This window comes from Anas platyrhynchos, chromosome Z (assembly GCF_047663525.1).
Source record: "Anas platyrhynchos isolate ZD024472 breed Pekin duck chromosome Z, IASCAAS_PekinDuck_T2T, whole genome shotgun sequence".
In the NCBI taxonomy this organism is placed as follows: domain Eukaryota; kingdom Metazoa; phylum Chordata; class Aves; order Anseriformes; family Anatidae; genus Anas; species Anas platyrhynchos.
In genome coordinates, this window is record NC_092621.1 from 74,720,605 (window position 1) to 74,745,601 (window position 24,997).

Genomic DNA, 24,997 nt, shown 5'->3' on the forward strand with positions numbered 1-24,997 from the left:
AAAACAGCAAGTCTACAGTAATTTGTAGGCAGATCTAATGCACCTGACCCTCCTTCCAGAAGAATGTCAATGGTCCTTTTAGAAACAGGGTTGTGCCGTGAATAACCTCTGATAGTCTCGGGCCAAATGTAACCATAACAATCTTTTGAAGCTTGTTAGGCAAACAGACCTTCTCTTCACTTTTTGCATTATTTCATTTTGAAAATGAAACAAAAAAAGAGTTCATCTGTCATTCCTCTTCCCACTCTGCAAAATTTTGCTTAACCCAACTTCTCTTTCAGGATCCAGGAACCGTGAATGCTTCATTGCCTACATTTGGTTGCCCCTGCCATCCATTGGTCTCAGCACTATGAAACTGGCCATGATTTATACCAGAGAGCAAACATCTTCCGTAAACAAAATAAGGATACTGAGCACATAAAGACTAGAAACTAAAAACTCAATCTGGTGTTCAGTTTAGCGGGCAGAAAATGTGTAAGTCCTCAAAAAGAACAGCTCTGTTTAGGTGAAGAATCAACCAGTTCAGATGGAAAATCAGAGGGAAATGGAAGGGACGCACACATAAAGCTGCACCATTTGGAGCTGCAGCTGGCTCCAACCAGGTTCCTTGCAGCCAGTTTCCAGAGCCATCAGCTTCCTACTAGTTCAATCCACAAGCCATAGCGTGTAACCCATGACAGTTCTGGTGAGACCTTCCAAACAAGAAACAAACTGGCCTCTCAGAAAACTTCAGTCCAAAGGGAAAATCGGTAGACAGATTTTGGAGTCCCTACTCAGGCAAATTTCCCACCAGAGCCACAGCAGCCATAGCCAATGACTCTTTCACCATCAACCAGCAATGGACAAACTTCCTGTTTCTCACTCTACTTTCCTTTCCTTTCCCTTCTTCTGCCTCTTGAGTCACCCTAGGGTGATTTTGTCCACGTCAAGCTGGTACTTCAGCTTCATACAAGTTAATTGTGTATGCTTGCAAGGTCAGCGCAAAGAGCTGGATCCCGGTGCAAGCACTACTCACCTTCCACGACCACTATCGCAGGTTTCGAATAGGCTGTGCCCAGGCTGTTTTTGGCTACACACCGATACTGCCCCGCATCTTCTCTCTGAACATTGTGGATCCTTAAATTCCCTGAGTCGAGAACAGCAATGCGAGCATTCTCCTGGCAGAGGAAGAAGGGACCGAGGTGAGGGCTTTACGTACATCCTGTCCACAAACAGCACCAAATGTCCACTTGCAAAGGTTGGGCTTGTATGCATAAAAATAATTTGTGCTGCCCTGAAACTGAAGAATTTGGGGACAGCTCTTCCCGCTCAGCACTGTTACAATATACTGGCCCATGCTTATTTTTGCAGACCAGTAAATTACAGCTTTCATAGGGCCCTCAATCTTAGCCAAGCTGCTCCCTAGATCTTATTTATGAAAATACTCACAAATGTATTTTGCAGCATTTAGCCATGCTTAGTAGTAATAAAAGTAATGTAAAATATAGACACTGAAAATATTTTGTTTATAGACAGAATTATGGTGAATGCTGGCATTTATGAGATGAGCCAAGTATTTTCCAAATGCTTTCTTCCCAGCAAGTAGAATTTGGAAAAGCTGCAAGTTATGATAATATTTTATCACAGTACCTTTAGCAAATAGCCAGCAATACTGAAATTTCATTCACTATTCACCTTTACAACGGTTTCTCCTTTGATCCACGAAACAGAAGGTTTTGGATTTCCCATTGTTGTGCATGGAAGAACAGCCTTTAACCCTTCTATGATTTCCACATTCAGAGGTGGCCGGGTTATTTTCGGTCCTAAAATTTGAAAAGATAAAAATTAAACTTGAACTGAAGGTAAGAGATACAAGAATAGGTCAAATTCAGAAATGTCAACAAAATCTCTTATTGCTTTCTCTGTATATTGCTGTAGCTGAAGGATAGACAGGCCTTGGTAGGGCATGAGCTGCTTTGACAAGTAAAAGCTTTCTTAAGTGGAGCATTCAGAGTGTCAGTATATGAACTCAAAAGCACCTATCTTGCATGGGTCATTTGTTTTCAGGAGTGGAGTTTGACAGTCATTTGAATTAGGGTCTGGGCTGAAATCCAGATCCAGATAAAAGTATTTCCAATACTGAAGAATGTTTGCATTCCAGGTTTTGACATTTTTTCAGTATAAACAATGCCTTGTGTGAAAGCTCATATATGGGGTGAATTGGTTTTGAAATGGTTTTAATTTGACATTGTCTCTAGGTCACCAAGAAGGGCATGTAAACTCAATTAATGTTGCTAACTGAAGAACTAATGACCATGCCAGTAAAAAGCAGAAAGTATCCTTACAGAGAGGAAAAACAAAACAAAACAAAACAAAACAAAACAAAACAAAACAAAACAAAAAACCTTCCTTAAAGTTAATGTGGGGCAAATTTAAATTTCTTTTACCCAAAGAGACTGTGTTTACAGTGAAAAAGATCTCCACCTCAGCATTTTGGGAGATCTGAGTTTTGCTACCCTGGAGCACTACCATGCCAGCAGAAAATCGTATTTCAGAGAGCAATACTTGCCTGCAGGTGACTGGGGGCTGAGAGCCTCAGGACTGCCCAATCCGGAGCATCAGGCTCACAAGCACAAACAAGCCCTTTTATACAAACAGGTGTTTCAGCCCTCCTTTGTGGAGGGTTCATCATTTGTGTAAATGAACACAGTCACAGTGAGTTCAGCTTGACCAGGCCCAAAGCGTGCATGGCCTTTTGCAAAAACCAGGCCCCTGCTCCCCAAAGGGGATGATGAGATTTACACAATGATGTTCCAGACCTTTCAAGACTTCACTTAAGAACATCTGAACAGTGTGTACTCGCTTTTACCATCCTTAGCCACAGATCTGATTGGTGACATCTGACGTCTAAAATTCACAGGGGATTTAAGCAGTGTTGCTACAAAAGGCCAATCTATCAAGCTGTGCTGCTTTTACAAGTTTTGTTCAACAGGCGTTCATCAAATAATTATTTTTTTTCTTAATCCCATTGTGAGGAATGTTTTAACAATTCCAATTCGTGTCCTAATTTGAATCCTGAGCCATTTATAACACCCTGCTACACAAACAGTTCTGGTGCCATTCAAAGCGCCACAGATGGCACATCCCAAAGACATGGTGTGACATGCCATGTCTTTTCCTAGGGGCCGGCAGCTGGCCAGGCTCATGCACAGCCCTTCGTGGAAGGTGGGTCACCCTGAGCTCTGCTCGGACTCTCAGCTGCACCTTCACACTGTTCCTTCCCCTGCTACCAGCTGTCTTGTCCTCATCTTTGGGTGAATTTATATTTTAAGGCACAAGAACTGCAATTTTTCCCCCAAACCATAGGCCGAGCACCACAGTAGGATGATCGGGCCAGGAGATACCGCTGTAAGCTCCGCTGCCTTCCCACTTACGCATCTTCACTTGCAGAGCCCCGCAGCTCTGGGCGGCCACGCCGACCCCGTTGTCCGCCGTGCAGCAATACACCCCATCATCGCTGTCCTCCACGCTGAGGATGGTCAGGAGCTGCCCATTCCTCTGTATGCTGTACCGGGTGTCAAACAGCCTGCGGGGCACAGCATGGGTGGTTGGAGAGGACACTGCACCTGTGTCCACAGACCGGTGGCACCACAAAGTTGTACCTCCCATTTACAGACAAATAAAAATAATTCGCAGACAAATAAAGACAAATAAAAGCACTGAGAACATCAAGACGGGGCTTAATAATTGGTTTGGTCCTCGCTCAGCCTTGCAGCTCCTGATGGACACCAGCGTGGTGTCGATGCTTCCTCCAGCAGATGTCTGGGAAAGCAAGGAGGGCTCACTCTCTGGCACCCTATCCGGCACAAGTAACCTTAATCCAGGTGGGTCCTGTTTTAGGTACAATCACCCAGTGCAAGGAAGGACTGCCTGTGCAGGAAATGGCTCTGGCTGAAGCTTTTTAAAGAAACTTTCTTCAGAATTTTTGTTTTCCATGAAAGGTATGATTTTCTGGCAGTATTTTGATTGTTTGTGAAAAAGAAAAGACAGCAACCAAAACCCAAGCATTTTTATCTCCGTCTATTTTGTGTCTGGGAGCATTTTTGCTTATTTGTTTGAAGCTATAGAAGTGTTGTTGTTATGGGGGGGAAAAAAAAGAGAGAGAGAAAGAAAGAAAGAAATGTACTGAAGAAAATAATCCATCTAAAGATTAGAAGATGTAAGGATAGCTATAATTTAATGACAGTGGGATTTAACCTGGGAACTTCTGAGAAGTCCAGAAAAGCCTTGAAGTCTGATCAGCAAAGGTACGGGATTTTGCAGAGAAATCTACAGATCAAAGATAAGTTCTAAATGAGAGTATGCTGTGTGTGCATGTGCGTATTAGAGAGAGAGAAAGAGAGAAGCACAGATGGTGAGAAAGCAGAGGACTGCTCTCTGATTTTCGTTGCAAAACTGGAAAAATACAGTAAAACCTTAGAGGAAGAAAATCTGCATAATATTTCATAAGTTCCTCCATGTTTGACTTTCACACTGTCGCTGTTTTTTTGGAAGGACTTTCATGCAATTCACTCCAATAAGTAGTAGCAAAATCACTAGAGGACTGTCTCCCAAGCTGTCACAAATAAAATACCTGAAGCCTAAGTATGTCCCCTTTCATCTTTCATGGCTGAAAAACATAAACACCAGCTACTGCGTAGTCTGCGTGTGCCACTTGCCGTGTTACAGACTGAGGTCAGCCCAGGACACACCAGGCTACTTGCACAAGTTTTGACACCAAAAGGAACATGTAAAGGAGCTTCCAGACAGATAGTGCTGACAATAGCCTCTGTCCTGGCACTACTCCCATTGAAGCCGAATGTTTACACACTGCATTGTTTTGAAGGTTAGCTGAGCTGTCTGTTCGGGGTGCTTGGACCTTGGCAACAGAAGAAAATTTCATAAGTAAAATAACTATCAGTTATTTATTGCTTGCTGTATTTGGCCCCTTTGAAGTCTGACAGATACACACACATGAATATATTTATACTTTTTTCCAGAAAAATAAGAAAAGTCCACCGATCTGATCTTTTTCTATTGTGAAATACTTTCATCCACGTTTTTGGAAAATAACAAAGATAGATATTGCCTTGTCTTTGGCCCAAGCTTGTGTATTCACTAGCACCAACTATTAATGCCAGCACTGATTTGGGAAAGTGATGTAGCTGTTGCTATTCATGTTGCTTCAGAATGGTGTCTCAAATGTGGGAAAGCAATGAAGCAGCTGGGCTCTCCAGGAGAGCTTTTTGATTGGTATTTTGCTATTCAGTCATTGTGTCTCAGAGAAAATGGGATGGATTTAGAAAGGTGTGTTGGGCTTCTGGAAGTGCAGACTGGGGCAAAAATTAACATTTTTTCATATGATCCTACAACAGAAGAGTGAAATTTTAAAGGTCATGGGGTTAAAAAGGCATGTTATCTCCATGGTCCTGCATGAATGGCTTCCTCTGCCAGTTTGGATTTTCAGGCATGGTGTCATGAATGGAAAAGGAATTTGGAGGAATGTGACCTAATGTGGAAATAACATCTGTGGAAACTTGGACCTCCACCCCCTACATCAAAAGTGTTAGGAACAGGGCTTTGATGAGGTTCTGTTGCAGGCAATAAATCAGATTTTTGAAGGCAATACATGCAGATTTTTTTTTTCCCTTTTCTTATTCTAAAATGGGCTTCCTAGCAGTAAAACTTCTTCCTGCTGATGGCTCGTTTGGAGTCTCCTGAACTGTGCTGAAGGGTGCTCTTGGTCTGCAACCCCAACAGGAGGAACCATACTGAAAGTGACTATCTGCATTACATGGAGATCAGCCTCGGAGAACAGAACTGCATTATGTAGAGATCATTCTGTAATTTTCCATTACAGAGACAGTCACTAACAGCAGTCAAGAAGAAGAAACTGATGTGAAGCCATCTGGAAAATATGAATTGGTTTCAGAGTTGGAAGACTGGGTGCAGTTTGCTTTGCTTGAGCCTGTCTTCAGCAACGGGGCTACAGCAATGGTAGTAACTTCCATAGCATGTTTCCAAGGCTGCCTTTTTCAGAGGCACTTCAATGCCTGGACATTAACATCTGGCAGTTCACAAGACAGAGATGCAGAAGCAAAGAATGGCATGATACAACCCCTGTTGTGCAGTTTCCAAGTGCACTGCAGACACTCAGGCAGCAAGTCTGGCAATGATGCTCCGTTTAAATATTATACGGCATCCTTTGTAAAGGAGCAAACTGAGGAACAGAGAGAGAATTGCACCATGAGCAGCTGAAGAACAAATTCCTTGCATTGCTCACAGAAGAAACCGACTGTCTCCAACTCAAAGTGTGAAGCTGCAAAGGACAGATACTTCAAACATAACCAGAGCTGAGATTCAGAGAAAATTCAGGGCCACATAATACTGTTATCAACACAGATACACAGAAAGCAAGCCCACGTGGCCAAGAAAATGGCTTTTCACATTCACTTTAAGAAAGCACATAGCACAGCAAGAGCTCGGGCTCCCTGCCCTGAGTACTGACAGCAGATTTCTCATTCTGTTATTGCCAACCACATGTCTGAGCAATCCCCAGAGTGCTCTTATCACTCCTTAAGAAACACAGATTCACTAATAATTACAGACCTCTTCTCCCACTGCAGACCCACCTCCAAATGCCACCTTTGTCATGAAAAAAAGCACCACATGTTTCGGAAGGAGACACTGGAGCAGGCCAGGCGGTCCCCTACCTGATGGGAATGCTGTTGCGTGTCCATGTTATCTCTGGCTCTGGGTATGACTCCACCACACACACGAACTTGGCGACTTCCTCCACCAGCGCGTCCACAGTTTCCAGGGGAGTGCTGATAAAGGGGGCTGCACAAAGGAGAAGAAAATATGAAAACCTCCCAGTGACCCCAGAGGGAGGTGGCCAAGGCAGAGGTGTCCCTGCAGGTCACCAGATGGCTCCTTGCTTCATGCAGCCTTCACATGCTTGCTGTGACTGAGATCCCCCTGCCTTTGTTACCTGCATTCTGCTGTCATTGACTGCAGGCTTTGCGTTTTCCCCTCTGCTTTCTCCACAGGGCACAAGACAGAACATCCTGGTATACAAGACAGGAGTTTTTCCAAAACCAGACTCCTAAAGGCCCATCAGTTCTTCCAGATATATGGCATGACTACTGCACACCCTGTCTTTTTCTCACCTTTTCTAACCAAGTAGCACCAGGGTTAAAAGTGCAATAGCTGTGTCTGACACTTACTATCGCAGACCTGTCATCATGCATTATTTGAATGTATCTTTAGAAACATTTTCCATCACCCTGGTAAAAGTCTCTAAGCAGAACTGCAAAGGATCAAAGGGTATGCCTAGTGAATCACTCTCCCTGCGCATGGTATGCATTGCAGCCTTTGCATCCCAAGACACATGAATGACTTCTAATGTATGGCTGCAAGGGACATGCATCCAATATTTGTTGGGCTGAATTTCACTGACAGCTGTGCTGACATGAACTAGTTTCATACCATGTCCCTGAAACACCACCTTGCAAATGCTCAGCGGATGCAAGAATCTTCCTGTTCCTTTCTTCCTGTAGCAGTATCTGGCATACAGTCTGTTTTTTCACAGGAAAATCCTTCCCATACTGCTGACTGTCTTCAGTAAAACAAGATTTAGGTACAGGAAAAAAAAAATACCAAATTTAACCTTCCTCTTTAAAAAAAATGGTTAAATAAAAGGAATTCCAGTATAAGTGAATGATAATAATAGAAAGCATTTACCTTAATTCTTTTTTAATTATCATGGGGGTAAAATTAGATTGTCATTGGTGTTCATTTGGAATGAAGCTAGGGCTAAAAATTATGGACTTCCAGTAACAGGTTTATGCAAAAGTCCTGACACTTTTGAACTGTCATCAGAACAAACATGTCTCAATAACATTTCTAGATTATATGACTTCAGATTGCATAGCGGGTAATTGCTGTACTTATACAGACAGATCTTAAAGCTACAGTTAACGTAGCACTAATGATTATATTATCTAAATGTTAATTAAAACACATCTCTGTCAGATTCACTATTTGAGATCACTGTCTCAAATTGTAACAGGCTGCAATTTATTGGGTCATTTTAGGTCACACTAGATAGAAGTAGTATCTATATGTCATCCCGGATGAATCCCACTCTAGCGAAACCAAGTGGAAAATTTTCAGAAAGCCTAAATTTTCCTGTAACTGGCAGCTGTTTTAGGAGAATAACTTGCACCGATGGTTATCCTGTCTACTTCAAAGGAGATGTTGTTATTTCATGACAGAGTTTATGAGGTTTTGGTGGAATTAAGCCTGAATGAAATGGAGTTTTATGATCTAATTTTATATTGTATGTTTTTATTGCTGTTGTCCACATGCCTTGATCTCAGGAATGATGCTTTTTTAACCCTGAGAAATGTAAATTCTTACATTAACTAAAATTCAAAGCAACCAGTTTTGTAATTGCATTGTCACAATGAGAACAGCCACTTGAATAAAAAAGTTAGATTTGCACTGTTCACAATCCTTTATCGCCTGTAGTAAAAAACAGAAAAGGATCATTGTTTTACACCTACCACCCTAAACTCTATGGCCTCGAAGAATGACTGTGATAACAGCAGTGTGCAATCTTCTCATTTCATCTTTTCATTTCCTATGCTAAAATTAAAACGTGGGGCCAGCAGGGAAGGCGAAGGCAGTACTCCTTTCACTTTGTGCGATGGAGGTGGGACAGAAACCCAAAAGTCGTGTGGCGTGGTGTATCTTCAGGGCGTAGTGGTGGAGTGCACCGCCATTTTGTCAACCTGCGGCAAGGGAGCCCCAAAATGGCCGAGGTGCTGCCTCCTTGCAAGAGGCGTCAGAAAAGCTCAGGTACTGGCGTCGCTCTCAGTCTTCTCAGGAGAGCAGTCAAAACTTATGACACCTTTACGACCAGATTTTAATGCAGGGAAATAAAATCAAAACAGTACAATATATGTTTATCAGTATATAGAAGTGGCCCCTGACCTTTCCGTGTGCATGCGTTGGGGCTCTCTGACATTTTTAGGTAGCCATGTGGGATTAGATAACACCGAAAATCAATTAAGCTATACATCTGCAAAGCCGCCCTGGTGCCATTTTTCTGGATGTCAGCTGTAGTTACCCAAGATAGCAAAATGAACCAAAGGGCAGTCACGGCGCCTGTGGGAAAGCCAAATCCCACACCCACCAGAAGCCACCAGGTTATTTGGTTTGGTGTCTGAATTCATACTTTTAAAACAAGAGACACCAAGCCAACAAAGCCTCCCCTGCAGCGTCACAGGCTCCTCTGGCCTACAACCATGCTCAGGGGTGCTTCCAGCAGGGCCTCCATAGGGTACCCCTGGGCTGCACTTGCACACTCAGCCTCTCTCCAGGGACGTGGCAATGCAGCTGCCCGTGATGTTTTAGGAACAGATGCCTATCTCCTCACTGCACTATGCCGCCAGGGTGGGAAGCAATCACCTCCCTCTTTGGTTTTCTTGTCCCTCCAGTCCCATGCTATCACCACTTGGAACAACGGCGGGGTACACCAATGTATGTTACTGCCTTAGCAAAAAGCTGACATACATGTATTGATTTCAAACACTTTTATTAAAAATAAGTATTTTTTTCCCCATTTTTAGGCCATCCTGACTTCCAGCTTTGTTGTTTGTATTTATGTTTTCTCATCCATACACCCGGATGAGAGCAGCAATGTGGGCCTAACTGGTGACTACCAATATCCTCCTTCAAGTAGTTTTTTTTTGCTTTTTTTCCTGAAGCTGCACATTTTCTGGCATGCTGAGAATGTCTCCTGACAGTGTGCAATCAATCCCTTTGTCCACAGTGTTACCAGATGGCAAATCCAGAAAAACGGTGTTCCCCTTTGTACCTCAGGGACTTTTCTGAGCGGATTATTTTTCAGTTCATGCATTGGTAAAGGTATATGTGTGCATGTCTGTGCAGGAGAGAAACTAGGTGTAGTAACACCCTGCTGCATGCAACAGACAAGTTGCTTATTTGTATTTATATATACACCCTATACAGACCTTAAAGTGTCATCTTCAAGCTGTGTACCCCACAGGCAGACATAGGCAGGTGGGACAACACCAGCACTGCATCCCCCCAGCAGTGGAAACCTGTGAGCCCACACAGGACACGTCCATCCTACCCGTGCTGAACCCAAAGCTCTCCACTGCCCATTGCAATAGATCTCACTGCTATTCCTCAGTGATCAGTGAGAGACAGGAATTATTCTCCCTGCTATCCAAAAAGCATCCAAGTGACCACCGGACAGACAGAGACAAAAACAGTACATTTTCGCCCATTTGGGGGAACACCACCCACTCCACCGTTGCCAGAGATGCCTTCCCCTTTGCAAAACCTCCCTCAGCAGGAGCAGAGCAGGGTGTAAACCCAGCAAACCTTTCTGAAGTGTCTCGGCCAGGCTGAGGGCTGCCAGGGTGAGGACGTGCCCAAGGGGCACCACCAGCAGATCTTTCATCCTTGGTCCAGAGAGTGTCCGGTGCTGTCAGGCCAGGCGAGTGGAGCTCCCCAGCTGCATTTCGGATGGCAGTGTGCAAGCTGTGCTCCCCCGCTAATGACGGAGCCGAGTCTGTGACTCTAAGTATAATCAGGAATTCTCTGTCCCGGCGGCGGTGATGGACGTGGCCAGCTGGTGCGTATCCACTTCGGGCAGCGTGGAAATGTGGGGCTCGTGAAACAAGAGAAAGCAAATCCCTTCTGAATTCCTTCTAAGCAAACAGTGAGGAGTACAATGGGCGAGCACATTTCCAGGGCCATACATGACCCCAGTGCTGTAAAATTAGCAAGCTTGTCATTCAGCACCAAGTAAACGCCGTGGCTGAAAAATTGCTTGCCACAGGGTCTTCCTTCGGCTTTGTCCCCCTCTTTTTCACTTTTTCCTCCTCACTCTCACACTGTCTTATTATAACCCTTTCATGATTTGCTGCAATATACCACCTGTTGCCCTGCTGATGGCATTTCTTTTCTTAACAAATATCTTCACTGCAGCAGGAGCGGTTGGCATTGGGGAGCTGTAAGAGCCCTCCTTTGCCAAGGCAGTTGTCCACATTTGGGAGCTGCTGCAGAGCACTGGGGAAGCAGATCCTTCTCCTGAAACAGACTAAAACAAGGGAATAGCCACAGAAGGAGTGGCATTTGTACCCTGAGAGGAAAGGAGTATTCCACTTCAACATCAGCAGCTTCCCAGGGGATTTGGGCACAGGCAGAGGCAATGCTGGAAGAAAATACACAAGTTGGCTACTGGTGGTGTTAATCCCTCAGAAATACCTTTATATCCATCTCCATTTTAAGTGAAAGACTGAGAGTCAGAGCTTATTTTCTAGGAGGGTTTAAAGGAGCATTCGTCTTGAGGAGATCTCCTCACTGACTCAGTCTTGCCCGTTCCTATCCCACCAGCATGCATCATATGGTCTTTTTTAAAAATGTCTTTTGTGGTCCATCTTTTTACTCTGCAAATATTTATATGAACAGCATTTGCAATCAGTCTTATCCACGTAGAAAGGCTGACGTGGGGGCAACATCTGCATCAGAAGAAAAAAAAAGATGAATAATTAGCTAGGGAGAATCTAATTGATGATGATGCCCTGGGAACATGACTCCAGATACTTTTCATCATGTTATCAGCAGAGCGGATGTGAGCTTGGCTCTGCAAAGCACTAAAAGGCCTCATCTGAGGAAAGGGAATGTGCAGTCATATCACAGTAAAAGGTGCTCTGAGATCTGTGGAATTTCCTTTACTTGATGAACCCCTCTGTTTCAGCCACCTACTAGCAGTCATTTCTGCAAAGAGCATGCACAGCTCAGAGGTGTCCCCTCTGAGGAGCAAATGAGTAAGGCTGTCAAGAGCTAAAGGTGTGTGAATCCCAGCAGTTCGATATCGCGTGATAATTGCAACATTAACTCGAGGGCATGCAGTGGCTGATTAAGAACAAGGATCCCCAGACAAGTGCACCTCTGAGCTTGAATAAAAGCAGAAGCATACATTCGTATGTTACAGGTCTTCTAGAAAATCTGGAGCTAGCAACAACAACAAAGCAAAACAAGACAACAATGAAACAACAATCCTACCTAGAAAACAGAGAAATGCTGACTTACGGATGAACTTACAAACATTTCTTTCACTTTCTTTAAGTTCAGTCACATCCAATTCATCTGCTCTGTAGAAATGCAATTTTTTATTTTTTTATTTTTTCTTTTACGGCAAAGTTTTCTCCGTGGAGGGAATTGACCAAGGACCTCTACATCACCGATTCCCGCTAGGCTGTGTTGCAAGAACTTTGAAACTGCACCATCCTGTACAAGTCCAAGAATTAGTCTTTGCCTTTTGCTGGCTAATTACAGCATTTAGAAATGACATTGGCAGCGGTGGCTGCTACATATTGATACAAATTGCTTCTAACCTCTCATTTCCTCTGCTTTTTATTTTTTTTTATAAAGGACTCCAGAGAGCTGAGCTGCTCTAAGCTGAAAGGGTTTGCATTTACACTGTAAATGTGAGCAGAGAGGATACACTTGTGCAGGGTGGAGTTATTTTCTTCTCCAGCTGCACAAGCTGGATGGCTGGTGGATAATACGTACTGCAAGCTCTTTTTCATCTGTGACCATCAAGGAAAGAAGTTTCTTCTTTCCATGCAAGGGGAGGTGAGACTGAATAGAGTGAAATCAGGGCAACTGAAACACTGGGGACACCAAACTTCCTCGCATCCAAGAATTTTTTCAGGCCTAGCTTATCAAAGTAAAATGTTCTTTAAATTTTTACTCGGAGTAGTTATTAGTGTGATGTTTTGTTTTGCTTTGCCTTGTTTGTGTTGTGTTTTTTTGTTTGTTTGTTTTGTTTTTGTTTTTCCCTAACAAAGCTGAGATACATTCAGTATACGGCTAATAATTGCTGTTGTCTTCAGTCATGCTGGTAAGCCTCTGCTGAGATGAGGTTCTGCACAGCCCATAATGAAAAGCAGTCCCTGGTTTGCAGATACTGCAGTCCAAGCCTTATTCCCACAAAGACCCATCAGCTGAGCTCTCTGCACTCTAGAGGACTCAACAGGAAGTCCACACATGAAGTTCAGAACACAAAGACCAGGTGTGTTGTAATATTCATTCATCTAGTTGTAATATTCTTCTTTTTCTGCCTCTGCAAGTTGTTTGTAAAGTAATTTTTAACAAACACAGTCAGCACTAAGCCAGTTTATCCAGTCTGCATTTTGATGTGAAGTCAAATGGCCTTTCTTTTCTTTGTCTCATTTTTATGAGAAAAAAAAAAAAATAGTAACTCTCATATGGTCTGATATATAAGTAATGAGCAGTACAATGCAGAGGAAAACACCTGAAAGCAGATGTTCTCCTTTGGTTGAGATTGGGACAGCAGTTATGTAACAGGTTCCTTCCTAACACAAATGACTGAATAAGGAATAAATAATATAACTGTGTATGGAAGCAAGCTCCCACACTGTGGATTCTGTTTTTCCCTCTGCTGCTCTAGCAGTTCATTGAATACAAGCTGCTGCTGTGACCAGCAGAGCAAACAAACTATCACTGCATGTCACCACGAGGAAAGTCAGAGCCACGGACTCACTGGAAAAACAGAGAATAAAAGAACAGAGGCTGGCATGGGCAATGCTACCTACAATGGAAATGGAAAACGATGGCTAGGAGGCACTGAGTGGCTTGGGGAGAAGTCTGACACAGGTGATTTTTCTGTGCTGTGGAGGTGTTCGTCATAGAGCTGAGCAAAATTCTCAGTTCTTTGAAGACACTGGAGTTTAAGTTGGGTTTACAGGCTGGGTGGTGACTGGAGACCTGTACACTGGAGGGTGTACTTCTGCCACGTGTAGCACTGCAGCCTGCAAGTAAGCTACTCAGGTCAGTTTTCCACTCCTGCACCAATTTGTTTTCCCCTGAATTGTCCAAATGAATGACTTTCCTTCAAAGTTCTTTAAGAAACACAGCCCCATCCTAACTTCTCACATTTCAGTTGCAGGATTTCAGGAGCATTTGACTTGGCCTCTGCTCTCAGACATCTGGACCGTTCTCTCATCCTCCTAATATTTCCACACTTACTGAGCTCTGATGCCTGAATCTACAATATTCTTCCTTTCTTCTTTTGAAATGTTGGGGAATTGGGAAATCTAAGATTTGCATTAATTTCTTGCCATAGCTGTGCTTTATTTTTTTTTTTCTGGAATTTTTCAGCTCAGAGGATCTGCTGGTACTGACAAAGAACAATCTAATCTGTTCTCACATCTTGCAGAGGGGCAAAGTTATGTAGCTTAATGCAGTGTAATTGCTGCACTGAAATAGTGTATATGTAAATATTGTTATGGAAGGGTAAGACACGTTGTGATGCAGCTAGCTAACTATGCACCAGTACGTATGGCATGGAGAGTAAGGAAATTCTTCCCTGCAATTGCAATTTGTTGTTGCAGGTGGTGCACAGAGTGAAACAATGTCATTTTGGATTGATTATATTGAACGTAAGATTATTCCATCACTGTCCAACATATCTGTTACGTGGACTGCAATATCACTCTTGTAATAATGTTGTCACCCATCATGACGACCTCTTGTGTGGCTGGGGTTCATGATCAGCCCCCGTGGAGGGGAAAAGGCTTCCTCCACAGCCATCTGTGACACCTCAATGCCGTGAGGCCTGTATCAGGAAATTACATTTCATCAGCTGGTGCAAGCATTTCCATATCCTTCAGTTCCACAACAAGGTAAAAGAGAGAAATTAGCTCATTATCCTTGGACCGTTCGTGGTGCAGAACAGCCCACACATTGCATCCAGTGGTGTGATCACAGCCTCTGCCACCCCTCCCCGCTGGGGCTCTGCCTCCAGTCCCCCAGGCCTCACCCTCCTGCCATGTCACTCCCCTGTCACTCCCCACCTCTTTAAAATAATCAAAACTAATACCAAGGAAAAGCACAATGAGACAAATTTACGTACAACAATGCTACATGTCAGATTGAAAAAATGTTTTTCACTTTTTTTCTTTTACCACTTGTTGGTCTTGCTTGCTATTTTGGAGTGCAGAGGAGCCTAACCTAAGAAGCAGGAGTATATATATGTATATTTTCATATATATATATATATATGTATATATATATATATATATGTGTATATACATGTATATATATATATACATGTATATGTATATGTATATATACATGTATATATACACAAAGCTGGTGAGGGGCCTGGAGAACAAGTCCTACGAAGAGCGGCTGAAGGAGCTGGGCTTGTTCAGCCTGGAGAAGAGGAGGCTCAGGGGCGACCTTATCACTCTCTACAGATACCTTAAAGGAGGCTGTAGCAAGGTGGGGGTTGGCCTGTTCTCCCACGTGCCTGGTGACAGGATGAGGGGGAATGGGCTGAAGTTGCGCCAGGGGAGTTTTAGGTTAGATGTTAGGAAGAACTTCTTTACTGAAAGGGTTGTGAGGCACTGGAACAGGCTGCCCAGGGAGGTGGTGGAGTCACCATCCCTGGAAGTCTTCAAAAGACGTTTAGATGTAGAGCTTAGGGATATGGTTTAGTGGGGACTGTTAGTGTTAGGTTAGAGGTTGGACTCGATGATCTTGAGGTCTCTTCCAACCTAGAAATTCTGTGATTCTGTGATTCTGTGATGTATATATATATGGTCCAAATGGACTTTTTCTTGTGACTCACTTAAAATAAAATAAAATTAAATTAAAATTAAAAATAATAATAAAATAAAATAAAATAAAATAAAATAAAATAAAATAAAATAAAATAAAATAAAATAAAATAAAATAAAATAAAATAAAATAAAATAAAATAAAATAAAATAAAATAAAATAAAATAAAATAAAATAAAATAAATAAAGCATGCAGTCCCTAGCACAACTGGCTTTGAGTGAAAGACAGAGGAGCACAGCATAGAAATTATTTTATCCCAGCACTTGTACCCAGAGGCCTGAGATACGTCTCCCACCCACCACTACAGCATCTCTGGAACACTGCAGCACCTCTCTGCAGCCGTGCGGGATCTGGGAGGTGTTATGGCACATGGGCATGATGAGAGGAAGCACTCAGGTTTTGGACAGGCCTGCAGCCATGCAGCAGCTTGGAACAGGAGCCCCGCGATGGAGCTGCTGTGTCCTGCCAGGAGGTGTCCCACAGCTGCCCTATCCCCTTTCCTTTCCCTGAGGAAGAGCTCCTCACGCTTTCTCCGGACAAGCTGCTTTTTTTTCTGTGACTTGGATAGGAAGAGAGCTTTTCCAGCAGAAGCTGGTGGCGTGCCATACCGCAGCGCTGCTGAAAAGTGTTCTGGGGGGCTTCCGCTGCGTGAGCTGCATACAAGCCACTAAATTCTGCTCCCAGTTAACCCCAGGCAACCCCACTGACGTCAATGGAGTGTAACTGAGAGCAGAAGGTTGCCTCTGATCTTCATTTCTCAGGAGTTCACCTGCTGCTCGTTTGAAGCAATAATCCGTGGTGACATCCCAGTCATTTCTATGGGAAGGAGGCTTGAACTGCAGAGATCAGGTCCCGGTTTGAACTTCACCCAGTGCTTGGCCATAGGATTTTGGACCAGCCCAATGTCTAGCTGCTACCATTGTCTCACTGGCTGTCATTTAAATGCTGGTGTTTATCACTTGGAAGCACCAGTATGGGCACAGCTCTATGTGTGGATACATCCCTTTGGTCAGTGTATTTTCCATGGGAGTTGGTTTATTTCTGAAAAAGACCTAGGGCACATAAAATCTTGTTGAAACCCTGGAAAACCCATAGGATTAGTCCCTTCAACTTGCATGAATTTGGCCTGAGGCTCCCATCAGGGCCTGTTGTGGACATACCTCTGTTTGAAGCAAGGGCAGTGTCCATGGTCTGTGGGCCTGGCACTGCAGCCCAAGAGCTTGGTCACGATGGTGTCCTTCTGGCGATTAATGCACTGTGAATGACTTGTGAATGGTGGAGCAGCAGCAGAGCTCGTCAGGAGGTGAGACAGATGGGGGCAAAGAGTTCTAGCAAAACCTAAACGGAGATTGTGTCGTGCCTGTTTCACAACGCAACACCCATCTATGGGTGGGGGAGTGGTAAAGGAGAGAGCTTTCTTTATGCCCTGAAAGGATGGTCATAAAACAAAATACTTTTGTTCAAAAACCATGCAGCGCAGAAGCCACCCTAGATAGCATCACGAGAGGCTGAGACCCATAAGATGGCTTTGTGCCTGTTCGGAGAGCCACCACAGCTGCCCTGGTGCATCCCTGACGTGCTGTCCCCTGAGGACATCGCATGGGTGAGGGTCCTTCCTCCCTGCCACCTCCTCCATCCCTCCCAGCTGGAGAGAGGCTCTCTGGCCACCTCTTCAGCACGTTCCCAGCCTGGACCTCCTTTTCCTACCAGCAGCAGGTGGGTAGTCTCCAGAAGAGTGATAGAAACCCACGCTGCTTTAGTAAAGCAGACGTTCCCAACGCGTGGAAAGGTGCTGAGCATCTCTGCAGCAGCAGCAGCCGCGGCTCCACCCTGTCCCAGCCATCACGGTTGGCGAGCACCACTGAACTCCAGCCCCCAAAACAGCTTGAGATCAGTTGTTTGTAAATGTCAGCTTCCATGGCAAGCTGTGGCTAGAGTGTTTTCATAATACTTGCCTTTTTTTCCATACCAGCTACAGCTCCGGAGTGTTTGGATGAATAAAAAGTGCGCTGGACCAAAACCATCCCTGAGATGTCTCCTCTGGCTGCAGCAGACATACACTGGGGCTTGATTTCCCATTCCCCACTTCTGCTGGTAGTAGGAGACAAATTCCTACTGCTGTCAGTCAGCTTGTTGAGGATGCAAGACAGAAAAAGCAGGATGGACTCTCGTTTCCACAAAACATCTGCAGACTTCCAGCTGATGTAAATTGTTATGATTCCCTTGGCAATAGTGGATCTCTGCCAGTTTGCCCTCAGTCGAGAATTGCGTCTGTGATTAAGACTTGCTGAACATCACCGAGACTTCAGCTGCTTGTCTCACCCACACTGTGCAGCTGTTATGGTTTGTATACCTCTCTGCTCTCCCATGCGTTATCTCCAGCTGAAGAAGAAGTGTTTTAGACCATAGGGTCATTTTAAACAAAGGCTCCATGAAGGTTTGTACCCCACAGGCTGTGTAGCACCTGAATTACAGCTTTGGTGGGTGTATCCTCCTGGGTGCATGACAAGTCACACTGGGAAGCCAGACTCTGCAATTAGAATGTGAACTTTCTGGTAAAAGTCTGAATCTGTTGTGCCACGATAATCCCACCTGTGAGACAAATGCCATTTCTCTTCACCAGGCCACAGCAGCCCTGACAAAGTGAGAAGGCTGCTCTGCAATCTACAGTAGCATCCAGCCGTGACCCCTCAGCCCTCGTTCACACCAGTGTGCCTTTCAGAAGCATTGCACAGGCCATCAGCGATCACAAGTGGCCCATATCACCAGGGGCCAGACCAGGGGGCACAGTTTTTCTTGCAGGAGCCACCTCAGAGCAAGCAGGAGATGCTCCCTGGGCAGTAAGAGAATGTCCTCCCCCAAGAGACTGTGCCAGGAAAAGGATGGATTGATTGTGCCCGTAAAAAAGCACGCAGGATGGCTGCACACAGGGTGAAAATACACATGTGGGTGCCTCACAGCCCGTGTGCCTGTCCTTTCAGGTGCTGGAATAAGAAAGATCCCCCCCCAGCACTAATGGAATTTGCATCCTAAACAAAACAAAGTTTCATCTAGAAAATGGTGCCAGAAGGGATATATGTAACCACACTTTTTTTTTTTTTTTTTTTTTTTTTTCAGACAAGCATGATTTTGAAACTGTAAACATGCTGTAGGACATTTGTTACAGCACCTCCAACAGCAGATGCATGACAGAGCTCCCGGGGGCTTGCTTCTGGAATGTCAGAAACGCATGACAGAGCTGCAGCGCTCAAAACATATAGGGAAACAAAAATCCCTGAGTTAGGCAATGCTGTCAGGATAGGGAAATAAAAAAAAATCAGGCTCGAAAGCTGAACAATAGCTGTATTTTTGAAAGTACACTACAGTGTCCCTCAGGCATTCAAAAATCATGAGTCAGGTCTTAAAAAATAAAAAATCTTTGGCTCAAATATAATAGTTTGGGGGGAGGTGCTAGTAACCTTATGTTGACTGCACTATAAAGGGTCACGTTTGTAAGTTCTTCTGGAAAAACTAGAAAATGAACTTTATTTTGTAATAAAAGCAGAGTTTCTTACATAATCTTGTAGCCCCAGGGGCTGAGGCATTAAGCAGAATTTCAGATAATGTGATAAAATCCCAACAGTTGGAAACGCTGGAGCAAAAACCTAACTTGTGTAGTGCTGGCAATAGTGAGCAGGATCAGGTTTGGGACCTGGTTCAAGAGCCCACATCCAGGAGCAGCCTGCTCTGGTGCGGTGACTCACGGCCATAATTGTCCCAGACTGCAGTTTTCAGATGGTGGCTGTCAGAAATGAGCTGGCACATGGCAGCCCTGTTCCAGTCAATGGAAAAAGCCTCTCTGGATAAGAGAAGAACAGTTTGCCCTGAGGGGCAGGCTTCTGCAGTGACAAATTAACGAGCACAACAAAGTGAGGAGCTTCAGAGGACCTGCTGAGGTGAGTCCCACTGTGTTTCAATAAATGCACCCCGTTCCTCTAAATCTTCTCCCCTGTGTATCACACTGTGGTGACCTTCATGTGTAAGATAACATCCGGCATTTATTTATTTACTAACAACTTTACCTCTTGAAAAAAAAAAACGTAGTTCAAAGCCAAAAAAACAGTCTTTGACACTTCCACCACTCACCCTTGCTGCTGCCCAGCCTCCCCTAGCACAGATCAGGGCTCTCCCCACCAACCAGCCCCTGGGTATGGGAGACAACGTGGGAGCCCTGGTTCTTCACCATGATGCTGATGATGGACCTGGGACAAGTTCCTAGTCTTTAAGGATGTCACTGTGCATTTTTTGGGGGAGAAACAGTTCCCATATCTGTCTGGGGACAATTCTGTATTTGACAACAATTCCATGCTGGAGAAATACTGATGTACCTTGAACATTGTGTTCACCCACATGTCTCTTTACCTGGAACACAGGCAGCTGTGATCTTCTGCCAGACCTTTCATTCACCCCCTCAGATCCACCCACTCTCAGTTAATTACCATATGTCACTTTTTTTTTTTTTTCCTGAAAAACTTACAGGATGTTTTTCAGAACGTGTGCATCAATGTTTCCAGAAAGTGCACTTCATTCCTTCGCCAAGCGATGCTGCATCTTGGCCACAACCCTGTTACAAAAGATGGAGCGACATACCCATTTTCCAAGAAAAGGGGTGCACTTCTTCACCATCAGACTTTGCCCTTAAAAGCAAAGGTGCTGCCAGTACAGCACTCTGTGCTGAAGCTGTCCCAGTCTGCTGCTCCCTGCTTGTCAAAAGCACGAAATAACACAATCTCTTCTGTGCGGCTGATATTTGAGCAACCATGGTAATGTCTAGAGTTTCCTCATACTCGTGTGAGCTCAAAGGATACAGGCTTTGTCCCAGTCCGAGTTCCTGGGAGGCCTGGTAAAAGATTTGTGTCTCTTCTTGCATGCCAGCCAAGACCTTATGTCCATCAGCCCTGTACTCTGACATAGCAGGACTTGGGTTCTCACATACATTATTGTAGCAATGATCCCGATGTTTTCTGTAGCTGCAATGCACAGGCTTCAGTGACAGCCATCCAGGGCAGCAAACACTCTAGCTTCCATCCTCTAACTTCTTGACCCCAACATTGGTGTTGGGGGACAGGATCAGGACCTTGTAACTAGACATTAAGTTGGGTGTGAGAGTACCTCATCACGACCTCCAGTGGCATAGCTTACAAGCCATGCATGGTCAGCACATGCAGCACTAAAGAAAGCAGTGGAACAAGAAGCTTAGCTGTAGGAGATGAAGAAGGGGCAGTTCTAGAAGACCTGCAGTCAGCCAGGGGGCTGGGGATAAGCAGAAGACAGAACTGAGAGATGAAGCCACTTAGCAGGTTGGAGGTAGGTCTCATGGACCAAAGAGGAGCGTGCTAGTGGAGGGGATCAGTGCTTGGTGATGTCTGGCTGAGCAAGTGGTCCTGCTACCTGGCCACACCAGGGCATGTCACCTGCCTGCCGTGCTACAAAAAACACCGTGTGGTTTCACACGTCACATTTCCAGTGCTGCCTGCACGGGGAAAGATAAGAAATTCATGCTGAACACTACAGAGCAAAAATAGCAGTTTAATCTCATCTCAGCAAAAGTTCAGCAGGAGATGAGAAGACTTCTTTTGTTTGCTACCCACACGCTGAAAAGCATAACACAGGCATCTCAGGCTGAGAAAGCAAGGGCTGAGCAGGGGCATCTGAAATCAGTGGAAAGTCAGCTACAGCACAAACTACAGTAACTGTTGTGCCTTTCTCACCTGCCTTGTGCCAGCAGTCTGATGGTCCCCTTCTCCTGCAGCAAGTGCAGTAATGCTCTACAAACCCTTGCTCAGATACGGAATCACTCATCTGTTTGCATTCATATCCACCACTCGGCACTGGCAGCAGACGAGTGACTATGCAGCCAGTCAAAGAGGCAGTGACTAAATCTTGCCAGAGTAACAGCTTTCCCATTTGTTAGCTGCAGTCATGTAAGTCATCTTGCAAGCAGCCGTTTTAGTGCTGGACAGAAGGCAGGGAGCTAGGAACCTCACTGTAAAACCCTCACTGTGATGCCAAACAAGAGGATAGAGCAGGACTGAGCAGGTCTGGCAGATTTTAACCCTGTTGCAGCTACCCAGTGACCCAGGAGCCAGCCTGGATGGCTTGTTCCTCCTGTGGGATTTTCCAGGGGCCGTGCTTCCCACCAGCAGTGTGGCCATAGGGGTACAAAGCCCTGCGGTGCTGCCCAGGATGGGAGGAGCTGTACTGTATACAAAGTAGTACTCAGCAGTGAGCAAACCCTGGCACTTGGACAAGGGGATGAATTTCTGGATAGACCTAAAAGAGCTGCTAGGACACCAAAATTCTTGTTTTGGAGAAGTACCTTGATTCTGATGAAGTCATGCATTATAAGCATATTCAAAAAGTTGAGTAATAAAAGTTATCAAAAATAATAAGTTTTTTAAAAGTGAATTACACAGATCTGCTCCACTTCTTTTCCAGAGATATGCATTAACATCAGGAGGCTTTGAATTACCACTGAAAGTCATTTAGAGCTTTTTCCTACAGAAATATTTCTATGCACTGAATATTGGTCCCGTAGATCTTCACACAGGGAATTGGCAGTCTGTGAAAATATAAGGAAAGTCTCCTGGTTTTCAGTTGGATCCTTGTCCAGGCTTCATAGAGTCTTTCCCTAATACTGTGTAAAGTGTTTGATCTGATATAAAAGCTGTTACTTCTTCTAAGTCAGATAGTAAGGATCATTAAGCATTGCCAAGTTAAATTTTCCTAAACACTAGGAAGAATAAGTAAGGCCTTAAAAAGAAAAATACAGTCTGGGACTAATTCCCAGGAGATTTTTGGCACACAAAAACTCTGTCAGATTCAACTTAGTGATAATTCATAGGCATAGTCCACAGATAATCTTCCATTGATTTAATTACAGCCTGAGTCATGATAGTACAACTCTAGCTGTGTTTGGACTACTCAGGCATCTGCATTGGGGTTTCAGGTCTGAGGAAATGCAAGAAGAATGGGATTCTGTGGCACAGTGTCCATTTGCTGATATGAATAATACCCTTGCTTGGTATAAAACGCAGCATGCCTTGCGGTTTGGTTCTAAAATTTAATCCCTGGCAGTGGCGAGTGTGAACTGAAGTTCAGCACTGAAGTGACTCACTCTGAGCACCACAACAAGGCAGCATTTCAGGCACACATCTGAAATACTGTGTCCCACCTCTGTCAGCAAGGCATTTTTGTGGTTCATGGTATCTGCATTTCTAGGGACGCAGGCACAAGCAGCCCACGAAAGCTGTGTGTTGAGGAAGCACAAGTCACTGAGCTAAATGCCATTTTAAGAAAGGCTGAGGATTAGTTTTGGGGGTTGTCACCAAGTCTAAGTTATGTGAGCAGTTAAATTGTGCAATAGGGTCATTTTAGAAGGAAAAATCTGTCTGCACCCAAAAAAATCATTACTGCTTGAGTTCCAGTCTGTGCCCCTGCATGGACTGAAGACATAGATGCGGAATAAACCACTTTGTTCGAACATACCCTTTGTTAAAATAGTAGGGTTAGTCATGGACTAATGTTCAGCATTCATTGTACTCCCAGAGAACAAGGCACCCATTTCCAAAAGAGTCAAGCCTCTTCCTCAAGACATTTCATGGGGGAATCATAGAATAGAATATCCTGAGTTGGAAGGGACCCTTAAGGATCATCAAGTCCAACTCTTGACACCGCAGAAGGCTGGGGCTTGGTCATAGTTTTACCCTCTGTTAATGATCGCAGCCCTTAAGAAATATTGTTTCATGATGTGAAATTATGCAGTCTAGAGGGTGTTACAAATCTAGGTTTCGAACAAACTGTCTCAATACCCTGCAGTAGTCCCACACTGAAGGTCCAATTCCCTGCCCAAAAGCACTGCCTAGAAACCACCTCCTGGAAACTGGATAATATCGGGTGTCTTGGAACACAAAAATTAAATCAGAACTATTAAAATATTGGTTTGATTATTTTTGGCGTCAGAGTTGGTCACTAGTGTAGAGTTTCCTAAAGAAAAATATGTTTTCCTATGACACCTTCTTTGTCAGGGCACGCTCTGTTTAACGTCTTGCTGCATGATCCCAGGTTCTCTGGATGCTGCAGATGATGCTCTTCCTAGTGGCTGAAGAACCAGGACACACTGGCAGCACATAAAACTGTGAGAAACAAAGGCAACTCAACACGTGCAACAGCAGAACAAAAATTTCAACTGCTGGTCCACCAGTTCCTACCAATCTGCCACATAAAGGCACACGAGGCCATCTGAGGAAAGTCACCGGGTTGACTTGGAGTGGATGGGACTTGTCGGGGTCCTGCTCCTGCCGTCTCTGCCTGCAGTCTGCTGGGCAAAGCGGGAGCACGGCCTTTCTGACTCTGAACCCAATATTGCTGCTGAAAGTCTCTTCATGAGCTGCTTTCAAAGCCTGCCTCCCTCCCTGACTTCCCTCACAAGGCACGATTCTGTCATGGGCACAGGCAGGAAAAAAAAAAGTCCTTTCTTTCACAAGCGGATAATCTGGTTTGTTTCTATATTGGTGTTTATTTTATGACAGTGTAACAAAGCCTGTAAATGTTGTTAAGCCAGAGTCAGTATTAGCAATGGAAATAATTACTACCGCTTTAACTGACGTTTTGTTAATGTTACTGTAGCGCTGTCTCATGAGTCATGACAGGATGGAAATTAATTTGTCACTGCTGTAGGTCTCTTTTCTCTTTACTATAAAGCCAGTTTCTCCTCTTACATTCATCTGCTCGAGCGTCTGCAGCAGAACTAATAAACCAAAAACATGCTTGAACATCCTTGTACGTGCTGCTGACTCCGTGGCCAAGGCATTTTGAATGTCATTTAGCTTAGGTAATGGAACAGTTGTGTGAAAACTGAGGCCCTGGTGGAGGCACCTCTGAAATTCACAGAGAGGCTCTGGACTCCTTCAAGCTTATAAAAGGTATATTTTTACAGCCTTTGCAAAGAACTTTGCTCCTGGGGACTTTGAGGATACATCTTTTCTGGGATGTCTTCTTGTGATTCGGTGGATTCTTGATGAAAAAATGGATACAGCAGAACTATATAAAGAGTAAGCAAAGAGCAGGGTGTATGTACTGCCTGGTGATGGCAGGAGGTCCTTGCAATGGCTGGGGCTGGAGCATGGGAAATATGAAGGAAGACAGAAGGTGTAGGGTAGCTTCAGCCTCTTAAGAAAAGTTTAGCTCTTAAGAAAAGTTTTTCACCATGAGGGTGGTTAGTCTCACTGGAAGAGAGGCTTGGAGAGA

The 24,997-nt window shown here is 44.3% G+C and overlaps 1 protein-coding gene across 1 annotated transcript in view; it reads right to left on the bottom strand.

Annotated features, from left to right (window-relative positions):
- The window catches only part of MUSK (muscle associated receptor tyrosine kinase), a 48,727-nt gene extending 37,982 nt beyond the window's left edge, over positions 1 to 10,745 (bottom strand). Inside the window, exons 1-5 of the mRNA XM_038170896.2 lie at positions 10,435 to 10,745; positions 6,732 to 6,858; positions 3,414 to 3,565; positions 1,675 to 1,802; positions 1,016 to 1,157 (exon numbers count right to left, since the gene is read on the bottom strand). Coding sequence (XP_038026824.1) covers positions 1,016 to 1,157; positions 1,675 to 1,802; positions 3,414 to 3,565; positions 6,732 to 6,858; positions 10,435 to 10,513 — 628 coding nt within the window. The 5' untranslated portion in view covers positions 10,514 to 10,745. The remainder of the gene's footprint in view (positions 1 to 1,015; positions 1,158 to 1,674; positions 1,803 to 3,413; positions 3,566 to 6,731; positions 6,859 to 10,434) is intronic.
- Positions 10,746 to 24,997: the final 14,252 nt, after the last annotated feature.